At 37.7% G+C, this 12,300-nt stretch overlaps 1 protein-coding gene and 3 long non-coding RNA genes across 4 annotated transcripts; 1 reads left to right on the forward strand and 3 right to left on the reverse strand.

Moving 5' to 3' along the window:
• Positions 1-679: 679 nt before the first annotated feature.
• Positions 680-1,672, reverse strand: LOC102699300. The gene is made up of 2 exons (XM_006652046.3): positions 1,495-1,672; positions 680-1,377 (listed from the first exon to the last, which is right to left on the reverse strand). Exon 2 carries the CDS (start codon positions 1,356-1,358, stop codon positions 975-977), a length of 384 nt encoding a protein of 127 aa, XP_006652109.1. The 5' UTR covers positions 1,359-1,377; positions 1,495-1,672; the 3' UTR covers positions 680-974.
• A 4,172-nt stretch (positions 1,673-5,844) lies between these two features.
• On the reverse strand, positions 5,845-9,056 carry LOC107304153. The gene is made up of 3 exons (XR_001550202.2): positions 8,506-9,056; positions 7,317-7,395; positions 5,845-6,164 (listed from the first exon to the last, which is right to left on the reverse strand). It is a non-coding gene; the product is annotated as an uncharacterized LOC107304153 (long non-coding RNA).
• Positions 9,057-9,861: 805 nt separating this feature from the next.
• On the reverse strand, positions 9,862-10,476 carry LOC121054299. The gene is made up of 3 exons (XR_005811702.1): positions 10,430-10,476; positions 10,202-10,272; positions 9,862-10,020 (listed from the first exon to the last, which is right to left on the reverse strand). It is a non-coding gene; the product is annotated as an uncharacterized LOC121054299 (long non-coding RNA).
• A 684-nt stretch (positions 10,477-11,160) lies between these two features.
• On the forward strand, positions 11,161-11,756 carry LOC102722848. The gene is made up of 3 exons (XR_005811703.1): positions 11,161-11,216; positions 11,312-11,451; positions 11,644-11,756. It is a non-coding gene; the product is annotated as an uncharacterized LOC102722848 (long non-coding RNA).
• Positions 11,757-12,300: the final 544 nt, after the last annotated feature.

Raw genomic sequence — 12,300 nt, forward strand, 5'->3', positions numbered from 1 at the left:
ACAAAATCGGTCTTGTAAATACAGCTCCTTTGCCCCTCTAGAGTACCACAAGATATCCAAATGGAAGCAAATAGAGCTGTTGTTTTTTTGCTCTGCACCACACCTTATGCTAAGAGCAAGGCAAAGCTACGTACAAGACTATGTCAGAGTCTTGTAGTGATCACGTTGCATGTTGGCCACACTCGCATGCATACAATTCAAATCAGACAGGAGGCTAGCTACCAGCTCTGGCATGCCCAGAGAACAGCCTAAGGTGTCATGCACAATTAAAGTGTATGTCAAAGGTGAGCAAAATAGAGCAGAAAAAGCTAGAGATGAATGGAAGCTTTGGTCGTCGGATCAAGCATACAAGCTGAGCGGTTAGCACAGAGGTCGAAGCCTGTATCATTGCAAAAGGTGATATGTATGACAAGATATCATGGGTTTTGCTGGCAGAAGTTAACATATGGCATTACAATGTTATGACTGATATATTGCACACATGCATGATATATACCTCTTTTCAATACAGTAGCTGGTGAATGAAGGGCTGAGAGCAGATGTAACTAAATTAAATGAACAAAATAACATGCACGGATAATTGATATCACATGTAGTTCCATTTATTGCTGGGCGAATTGAATATACTTTAGAAAAGGGTATCCTCGGCATATTATCAACATTTAACTCATAGGAAATATATTAGTATTCAACTTCACCATGAACACATAATTTAGGCATACATAAAATTCAACCACACATAATACCATTACAAACATTCAAGCACACATAATACCATTACAACACATGCATTATTACATAATGCCGGCAGGCCGATGGAGATTATTTAGGTGGGAGAACTTGGACCAGTAACAACTAATAACCTAGTACCTCAGTTGGACTTTCCTATGCCGAATGCACGGAACTAAGCATTCCGTTTATACATTTGGGTACCAAGGTTTACATGCATGTATACATGTGCCACACAAACTTACTCAGGGATTATGGCCAAACTTCTTCATGTAGTCCTTGTACCCTTTGATAGTCACGTAATAGTTTGAATCAATACCAGTACCGCCAGCCCCAGCTGATGAAGTACCAGAGGCACCAGCTGAGGAAGTACCGGCATTACCAGCATCTGATGAAGTACTGGAGACACCAGCAGTTGATGAATCAGTATTTGTTGCCTCTGATATGAGCTTCCTTCCAGGAGCTATCCCATCTTTAGACACACTTCCTTCATTTTTTCCATGAGAGTTTGCAACAACTGTGATTTCTTCATCCATAACTACATGAGAACTTGCATCATCAGCATAAACAATCACTGACATTATCAGCATCTCCATCATAACAAGCACTGCCACCATTGAGGCCTTCATCCTTGTATGATCTGCAACTCTGCATAAATTTACAAATAGATTGAATCAAAATTAAGAATTTGGAGTCAATTCGAATCATATCGAGAGAACTTTTGTGGCTTGTTACTTTGCTTTAGAGAAGAGAAGAGGAACTGACCTGATTTATTTTTAGCTCTGCACAGTTGTTCGCGTTAAAGATGGAAGAGTTTGATATTTATAGCCATATAAAGAATATAAGGGAAGTATCAATCTAGATAGGTGCTTATAGGGCACATCATTATTCTTGTACAATTGGAGGAAGCCTCGCACACCTAATAGTTGTAGCGCATTATGCCCACAAAATAGTGGGGAATGATATTTTACACATCACTTTATATGATGTATGCTTCAAAGAGAATGAGAAAATTAAATTGAGAAATATGCATGCATTCAATTTATAAAATATAGAAACGTGCTTACCTGACAATCTAAACTTTTATATGTAGTTGGCTAACGCAAATCTTGATATATAAATTGAGAGTACCTTTCCGGTGGTCTCTAAGATGAAGCTTACCCCATGGTGTGGCCCCAATGCCTGACAGATGATGACAGGTGTGAACCATATTCTCTTAATCTCTTAGAGTTTGTTCTTGGGGGGGTAGCAAGCTGCATATTACGGTAACCACATCAGGTGTGTGTGGTCATGAGTTATGTAGTATGCACTGAGTTCTAATAAGGAAATTGCTTAGAGTAGCAGTCAAAACGGAAATATGGGTCATGGTCTCATCAATGGTAGATCTCCATCTGACCAGCCATAGTAGGTATGGTTTGACCGGCTGTAGGAAACGCAGCCTCACCACTCATTAGGTTTTTACTCAAACCATCATGTTGTAGATAGCATTACAAGGTTGAGAATTGGACGTACAACAGCTAATTTTCTTGCTGGCATCGTTTAAGACATAATCTAAAGCACCATCTTGGTTATGTGTACCAATATTGATAGATGTATCTGTAGAACAGGCTATATTAATTTGGATATTGATTGTATTGGAGTTTACCTCATCTAGCATGATAACTCTTGGTGACGGCATAATCCTCTTGACACATTAATGGGTTTGATGAAGTGCGTCAGCAATGCTAGCTGCTTCCATTGCCACCACGTGCTCTTCTGTTACTCAACCTCATACCACTCCACCTCAATTAGATGATCCTCAATGGTGACTATATCAATCTACTGTATATGATAGTTTATAAAGACTGTTACAGTTTGCCTAATTGAATTGGCTGAAAGCTTTTAATCTTTAGTTTCCCCTAGAGTCACCGATTTTTCTGGCCAACAAATAACACACCTAAAGGGTGACAAATTGAAAGGACTTTGGGACAACCCTACAAGGCATATCGCACTCTCGCAGAAAAGGGCAAAGGAAGATGATTTGCGGGATAAATCAACAATGATTTGTGAACAAGGGTACTTAAAATCTAAAGTACGAAACATGGCTAAAAAGAATAAAAGTAAAACAATTTGATTTAATGTTAGGGATTTTTACGGGTAGATCCAATCAGCCATAGCCCATGTAACCTTTTCCATGTCCTATTAGGCTAAGAGATCAATTAGGACATAGAAGATGGCATGCCTCTAAAAGAAAGAGAATTATAATGATATACTTCTATTAAATGAATTGTAACGATATTTTTGTAAACTAGCAAATTTATAATAACATGGTTCTAATTAACCCTCATATAAAACAGTTATAGTAACTATCTATCGGCACGTAGAATATTTAGAATCAGCACAACATGGAGATTCTAATTTTCCACCGTCCCTCGTTAACCTACGTATACTAGCTAGTTCTTTCATTATTTTATACATAACTCATAAACTGCCTAATGAAAAGGAGCAAATTATAGCACTTCAAACCTATACGGAAAATTTTGTACAACTTTTATTGTGAGCAAAATATCAGATGATGCCTCTATACATCTCAGATTAAAGAAAACAGAACTGTACTGTACCATCTTTGGACTGGGCGTGCGATACTGTTTCTTGCATCTCTCTTACACCGTTTTTCATAATCAAACAAAACTGGCACCGTTAGGAAGACAATGACAAGGCATAAAACTTTCCTTTGGACCACATGACCCATATTTCAAAACATCGTTTCAGCCTACCGGTCAAAAAATTAAATTCAATATATTGGTGAATAAAATTAATTTTCCATTTAAATTATTGGCAACTAGGGACTATCCACGGATTACTCTTGTAGCGTGGTCGACTAAATTGTGACAAAATCTATGAATTTGGCAAAATCCTAAAATTTCCCCTTTTTTACTGACATCGGCAGCACAACAGTTGCACAGAGCGCAGCAGCAGAAGAGAGCGGTTAGCTGATCAGCGGCATGACAGTGGATCGGAACAAGTATGCAAATCCGATGGCTCGCATTCATAAATCAGTCGTCCGAACTTGCAACTTATGGTCTATTTTGCATAAGTCAACGAGCTATATACCACCACGGTTTTTGATTGTCAATCTGAACAAGAATTATAAATTTCATTTTTTTCCATGCCTCCTTCTATTTATCCGTCCATAATCTACTACTGAACCACGAGGTATTATAGGGAGATACGACTAGATAAGGCAATGGTTAGATCTAGGATTAGAGGACAAAGGTACCTTGTGAGGGGATCTGGCTAGGCACAGCTGGATCTAGTGCCCATGCCTAGAGATTGATGGATGTCGCTACGCTAGGTGGAGGTGTTTGCATCCGCACCACACTGGACTTGGACAAGTCCAGTGCACCACCCTAACTGCTTGCCCTACTCTAACTGCTTGCCCTAACTGCTCACCCTAACTGCTCGCCTCGTATTGGGACGAAACGCAAGGGAATTGGAGATAGAGAGGAGATAATGTTGGGAAGAAAGACACTTAGGCCGCGTTCGGCCATGGGGATAATTTAACTAAGTTTTTCTCGTTTTCCACGCGCATGCTTCCCGAACTGCCAAACGGTGTATTTTTTTTAAAAAAATTATATTGGAAAGTTATTTTTGAAAACACATATTAATCTATTTTATATTTTTTAGTAACTAATAATTAATTAATCATATATTAATCTATTACTATGTTTTCCACGCCGAACGCGGCCTCACTCCGTTGACATAAACCGCTTGGCTAAGCTCAATGCAGTGTTGTCTTTTAGAAGAAAAAAACAGCACATATAGTAAGTTATTAGACATTTTACTAATATAACCGGTATATTAAACCAGTAACTATAATTCATGGAGGCTACTTTTTGCGGAACTAGCACCTATAAAGCCGTCTAGTGATCGCACAGATAAGCCTTGTTTTTTTTTATTTATTTCTGTTATAGTCTAAGTAGCAGTAGCTAGAATTTTTTTTTTCAATTAGTTGAAGTAAAAAAGCAAGAGGAAATTGCTCCACGAATCACCTTATCGTATACTCTGTTTCCCATGCTTTTGCTCTGTTTTTTACCAGATCCGGTGCAGTGTGTCCACCAGGTGTTGGATAGATTTTCCAGCCAACACACTGATAAGTTTCCAGTACTAACATTGTCATGAATAGTACGATTGATCTAATGGCTCTATACGGCCCATCACTTGTCGTGATCCAATGAATCATATTCATTTATCCTCCACATGTGCATGGACAGTAGAATTTAGAAATATAAAAAAAACACATTGTTCGATAGTTTGCGAAGTGTGCTCATGAAAAACGAAACGAATTTTCTCTCTTTTCCCTTTCTTTGTCGCAAACAACTGAGCCTAGACTTCTCACTGCAAGTAGACTAGGCAGCCCAACGCCAATACATGCTAGTTGATGATGCAGTCCTTACTCCGTCGTTATTATGAATAGAGAACCTAAGCAAAGGACATCTATGATATTCCATGGGTTTATATTAGGTTTAGTCATCTGTCCAGATTTAATTAAGGTCATTGGAGTAATCAGGTTCGGACACAAACCACATGGAAAGGGATCTACGGAGAAAATGCATGGCCACTTGCTCATGTCATGGGCCGGCTTGTCATGTCTGCCCTAATTAGGAGAAAGAGAGTTTATATGTTTTCAAACTCTCTCTAGGACCAAGTCACAAGAAATTTTCTGCAACTGGTGAAGGGAAGGGTTTTCCTTGCTGTTGGGGAGAGCTAATGGTATGTACCTGGTAACCTTACCATGTTCAAGAGAAATTTAAACAAAATTTATTGTTTTTATGTTAGATTTGTGCAGCCTTTCTACTTTTGTATGGCCAAGTGAATGTGCATACTTGCATATCAGTTTGTGCTAATATATTTGGTTTCTAGATAGTTACAGAGTTTGTGCTACTAACATGGTTTAACTCTTATTTTTCTTATCTCAAATTCATACTTAACACAGTTTATTATCTCCCATTATTCTTTTCCCAAATTGTCTTTACCCTCCGCTTTCCATCATTAGCAGATATATGCACGAAAACTCCATTTTGAGCAAATGAGTATACCATAACCTGGCAATTGTATTGTACTGAAAACAAGCACAAAGGACAGGTGAGGAGCAAAGATATATGTGAGCAGTTTCATGGTATTTAAGAGGAAAAACGACGCAGAGAAATGGAAGGTCCTGGAAAACGACATGAAACAATAAACAAGAAGATGCAAGACACCGTTTTGCTTCTACTTGTGTTGTTAATACACTAAGCAGTAAATAACAAGAAAAATGGAGAATCTTGCGTCATGAATGGCCCTTCTAGAGTTCTAGGTACAGAAGACAATACCTGCAATTATTTAGGATGTTCCAAGTAATTTCCTCATCGAGCTGTCATTGGTCTAGAGGGATCTGCAATTCTGCATCCACAATACTGGCAACAGAAGTCATAGATTTTTCACATAAGTTGAGACACCACAGCATAATAAAAATGATCTGCTTGGAATGGATCACCAGAAACTATGTTTTAGATTTTAAAACTTTCAAAAATGTGGCATCTCAAAACAATTTTGAAAAATGTCGCCATCTTTGTCAAGAATAAGCAGAAATCGGTGTGGTGATTATGCCCGCGTCGGAAACAATAAAAGTGAAATTAAAGTAAAAGAAGCAATTAATACTTTTGTATTCTACTATAAGGCCACTGAAATATGATAGACATGTTATATTATATTACATTACTAGCACATTACCCATTCATTGCAATAGAATTTTATTAAAGAAGATTAACATTAACTTTTTTTTTCATATATTATCTTTTAGTTGCTGTATACATTTGTTGCTGACATGGTCTCATTGGTCCTACTGTCATTTTTTCCCAAAAAATGTAGAGTTAATGCAAGTCATTAACATGTGAGTACCATGGTCATTTTTCCTTTTAAGAAATATGACAATTACTCTTGCTTGACTCAACAGCAAAATTGCCAGTTCGTGCTCACAAATGATTCGTTTTCTCTCATGAAGAACTGACAAAGTTAGCTGTTGTACTGATATATATGAGAATGATGGTTGATGAAAACAATCCGGGAGTTGGTCCCTGTTGCATCTCGACATTTCACCGTCAGTTGCAACAGGCTTTTTGTAGGACTTAACAAAAATTCTGTAGAATTTGCGTTCAAAGTAAACCATATTAATTCCAGCCTCCATAGAAATAACTCTAATTAGGATAACCAAGGTACAGTCGTTTATGCATTAGTCGGAAACAGGGGGTTCACAATGTTGTTAAAAATAAAAATACAGGAACAAACGACAATATTTGATTTTCTCAAAAACTATATTACGATTGCCTAATCGATTACCTAGTCGCAGGACAATTGAGCTAATGTCGCCTGGCTAAAAGGCAACATGAATAAATTCTACTCCAGTAAGTATAATTCTTTTGTGCAAAATACAAGGTAGCATGTTTTGTTATCTATCTAATCACAAATGAATAGCCTTCAAACTAGGCAAGATTATTGCATGACAACAAGCACGACAATCCAGGTTTCATGACAAGATAACTGCAAATTAAGGAGCAAAGATGAGTTACATGAGATTGGTCAATGCTGATTACACGCATGGAGCAGCTTCATCATGATTAAGCGGCAAAACCACAGAGAGAGCAAGTCCTGAAAACAACAAGAACAATAAACAAGTACATGTAAGGCACCATTTTGCTTCTACTTTCTTGTGAATACATTAAGCACTAAACTACAAGAAAAAGGAGAATCTTCTGTCATTATTCATGGATGACAATACCTGCAATTATTTAGGTATGCTCAAAGTAATTTCCTCATCAAGTTATCATTGGTTCAGAGGGTATCTACAGTTCTGCTTCCACAATACTACCACACCAAAAGTACGTGGTTGTTAGAACCAACAGAACCACCCGCAATTAGAAAGGCATAGATTTTCACATAAGCTGAGTCACCAGGGCATATAATAAAAATCATTTGCTTGGAATGGATCACCAGAAACTATGTTTTAGATGTTACAGCTATGCTTAAAATTAAACAGGAGAGACTATAGAGCCTCATCTTTTCGCTTTTGCTTTATGCTTACAAGCCATAATTTAAAATTTAAACCTTAAATTTAAAGTAATTTTGAATTTTTTTTCATCGTAGTTTATTTTTAAGCCTTATATTTTAAATCGCTAAGAACACGTGTATAAAAGTTTTCTTCACATACTATTTTTCATTAGCAAATATGTCATTTGGCTTTTTTCCTAGAAAAGCCTTCACCCCTATGGGTCAGCTCCGTACTACAGTTTTTAAAAACATCAGTATCTTTGTGAAGAAAAAGCAACCAAATTAATGTAAAAAACAGGAATATTTTTTCTATTCTACCATAGGATGCAGCTAGTCGGGGAAGTAACAGCCTTTAATTTTTCCATTATAATAATTCTTTCTTGACTGCATCTACATACAAGCTTTGTCCATATCAACAATCCTTCCTCTTTATGCAGCAACTTGAAACCCACATTGAACAACTTAGAGTTAACAATGGCAGGTTCAATAGGGGGATGGGTTGCTTCAGCTTTGATATCAAAGCTGGTTGATAAGATCTGCTCTTACGTAGGAGATCAGTATGAATACCAAAGGGAAGATACAAGAAGCAAACTGATAAGCCTTAAGGACAGCCTACTGCGAATCCATGAAGTGATACACAAAGCTGAGAGATTGCAAGGTAAGGACACAAACATTGGAAATCTGTTAAGGGGAATCAAAGATGCTGCTTACCAGGCTGAAGATGTTCTGGATTTATTTGATTACCGAGTTCTAGAAGCACAAGCTGAAGTTATGGACAAGGCGACCACTCAAGCTGAAGTCATGGACAACGTGACCAATCAAGTTGAAGTCATGGGCAAGGTGACCACTAGCTCAATTTCATCTTCCATAGCTGATTCTTATGCATCGTGTTCCTCTTCATCATCCTCCATAACCACCCTCGGTACTGCCTCCAGCATCATTAGCAGTGACTCAACAGTAAAACGCTCCATTCTTGCTCTCAAGCGCTTCCTTTTCTCAGATGAAGACCTCACTAAGTTAGCTGTTGTAGTGAATATATTTAATGAGATTGATAATCGGATGAAAACTCTGTTGGAGTTACTGAAGCTAGAGAACAGGACACCAGAGCAACCAGTTCAGTGGCGCACAACAACCTCTATGCTGGGGGACACAAAGTTTTTCGGACGAGTTACTGAAGGTAAACATTTAAAGAATTTACTTATGAAGACAAATGAAAAGTCCAGGCAACCATATGATGTTATATCAATTGTTGGCATTGCTGGTGTCGGTAAGACTGCGCTTGTGCAAAAAGTGTATAGCTATTTTTATGATAAACAGGTACACTTTGATTTTATGGCATGGCTCCATGTGTCAGATAAACTCAATGTTGAACGCCTAACAAAAGAGATGGTACAGTCAGGTAACCTTAGCAAATCTGCTGATTTGAGCAGCATCAGTAGTTTAGATCAAGTTCAGAGGATACTTAAGGACAAACTGAAAGGTAGCAGGATTTTGGTAGTATTTGATGATGTATGGAATGAAATGAGCAGCCAGTGGGAGAATCTGTGCAAACCTCTGCAGTCTGCCAGTAAGGGCAGCAAAGTAATAGTAACTACTCGAAGTCAGAATGTGGCAAATATAAACGGGGCAACCGAGACAATACATTTAGATGGCCTAGAAGGTGAAGACTACAAAGAGCATTTTCTACGATGTGCCTTTCATGATGCAGATCCATTTGATTTTCCACGATTGAAAAAAATTGGTGAAGAATTGGTGCAGAAATTGGCTGGTTCTCCTTTAGCAGCTAAGACAGTAGGAAATTTGTTAAAGGTGAGGCTAGATGAATACCACTGGAGGACAATCTGTGGAAGCAAATTATGGCAGATTGAACAGAATGAAGATGGTATTATGCCAGCATTGCGATTGAGCTATGAGCGCCTTCCTGATCATTTGAGGCAGTGCATTATTTACTTCACATTATTCCCTAAGAACTACCAATTTCGAGGTGATGTACTTGTACAGATGTGGAGAGCTCATGGTTTTATTAACAAAGAAACACCAGATGAAACCGCATATCGTTACCTTGATGATCTTCTACAGGTTTCATTCATTCGGAAGGCAGCCAATCTAGAGGATCATTATGTTGTTCATGACTTGGTACATGATTTTGCTGAGTCAGTCTCCAATGGAGAACACTTCCGTATAGAAGATAATTTCCATGTCAGCATTCCTAGAAATGTTCGCCACCTATATGTCAATGCCAGCAACATATCTATGGTTTATGCGAGTTTTGAAAAAGACAGAGAAATGAAGAATAATTTGAGAAGCTTAATAATATGCAAGGCAGATGCTTGTTCCTGGAGCACGGCCCGTACAGCTAACTTCAACTATGTTCTGGGAGAAACACTGAAACAGTTGAGAAGCTTACGGGTATTAGTGCTCCGACATCCTCATGGTATTTTGCCAAACAACATCCAGCATATGGTCCACCTTAGGTATCTGGATATCAAAGAAAGCTACAAATTTACCCGTATGCCCACATCATTATTTGGACTTTACCACTTGCAAGCATTAAGTCTCCAGCCTCATTATGAGAATAAGATGAAAATAGGACTGGAAAATGGTATCAGCAGGTTGACCCAATTACGATACTTACAGGCTCCACCAGGAATAATTTCAGGCATAAAATTGATTGGCAAGCTCACGATCCTCCAGGAATCTAACCATGGCAATGCAAAAAAAAGAAAAAGGACAGCATCATAACATAAAACCTGTAAGTACGACAATCAAATACTCTCCTTAATCCTGAGTTATGGATTAAAATATGAATCATGTCTAATTTGTGGATATAATGTGTACAGATGTACAAAAAAAAATTCTGTGAGGGGTACATGACAAGGGGTTAATAGTTGTATATCATCAAACTAATAAAGTAGGTGCTCCAATTCCCAGTACCCTGATATTCTGAATATGTTAGCTGCAGATGTGGAAACAACTTCATGCACTGATTGTGACAAACATAAATATGAATTCAATTAGTTAGTTAACTGAGGATTATGCAGGTCACTACGTTTGACCTTTTAAGAAAATGGAACTAGAACAAACACACCGGTCATACTGCCACAGATGCCCCACCATACCAGCTGTCTCTTAGACCCTGCAAAACATTGTGATGCTGAGAGATAATTATACGAATGAAAAGTGGAGTGTTTAATCACACAATAAAATTGCGTGATCATTAATAAGTTTGGCATGTTACAAGTATAGTCTTGGTTCTAGCCACTTTTCTAAAATTGCATCATTTCATTCTCTAATAGTTCTCTTCTTATTCTATGACAGAAGACATTCAAGCAAACATACGCACACAATCGCATTTTATGGACAACTGGCTCACTGCAAAAAACTAGTCAGACCACTAACCTGAAGCCAGAAAAAAGTTCACTGTATGTAATGAATAAATCGGTATTTTTCCCTTTCTGTTGCACTGATATTCTAAGAATAAGAGCTTGAATAAATAACTATGTTTTCTATCTTGCAGGAGCTATACTTTATCTACGAAGGAAATGACAACTTGTAAACTGCCAACATGGTGTGTCACTGTCATTGCACTTAAGAAGTTGGAGACATCGGTACATGGAGAACAGAGGTTGAGCTATGGCCACTGCAGTGAAATAGAAGGTAGACCATAGACCTTGACAATATGTGCCATGTGCAAAAGTTAATCTGTGAAAATTTTAATGCTAGCCATTAACTTATCAAACTCACCAGGCCAACATACAGGAAACCAGAAAATTTGGATTTAGCTTACTCAGTTAATATGAATAATTTCCCTGTGTTTGGCACTGCTTTTACATGACTTATTTTGTATAGGCGCATTCTTCCTGGTGCAGTGATATTCAAGCCATTTGTGTGGTCCATAAAAGTTCACATGATAGAATGTGGAGGACAATTTTTGAGTGGACATATTCCATATGTTGCCATCCTTTCACTTCTTTATTTGAAGTTGATTCACCTCTGTCAAAAAGGTGTACCATTCAGTCATATTTCTACTTGTCACGGATATTCTTCCATTTTGATTGTCAATTTCAGTGAGGAAGGACGGTGAAGGATCACTTTCATCCTGAATTGGAAAGTTGGAAATTGTTTTACATCTAGATTATGATTTGTTTATTTTTCTCAATCTGTCAGCTAAACACCATAAGTCAGCAATGTCACACATCACAATTTATTTACATTTCCCTGGTGAAGTACCAGAAAGAATTATTTCAATGAGTGATATGTCTGAGACTCTGAGTAATCATCCAAAATATCTTCATCTGAAAGCTACAACATAAACAATGTTATTCATGGACAAGAAAAGCTCTAATGCCATATTGGTTACCAAAAGACACAAGACACAAACAATATGCTAACTAAACAGAAATGTAATCAAGAATCTATATTCATGCAATCAGATATGGTTACCAAAAGATTTATTAGTCACCACACAAATGAGAGTATCATGGATCCAGCACAAAGGTTATAATT

The sequence above is a fragment of the Oryza brachyantha genome, chromosome 4, assembly GCF_000231095.2.
Source record: "Oryza brachyantha chromosome 4, ObraRS2, whole genome shotgun sequence".
Lineage (NCBI taxonomy): Eukaryota > Viridiplantae > Streptophyta > Magnoliopsida > Poales > Poaceae > Oryza > Oryza brachyantha.

What these genes read in the sequence shown, in the direction of transcription:
- LOC102699300 (XM_006652046.3), bottom strand. Translation starts at nt 1,358, where the DNA reads ATGAAGGCCTCAATGGTGGCAGTGCTTGTTATGATGGAGATGCTGATA.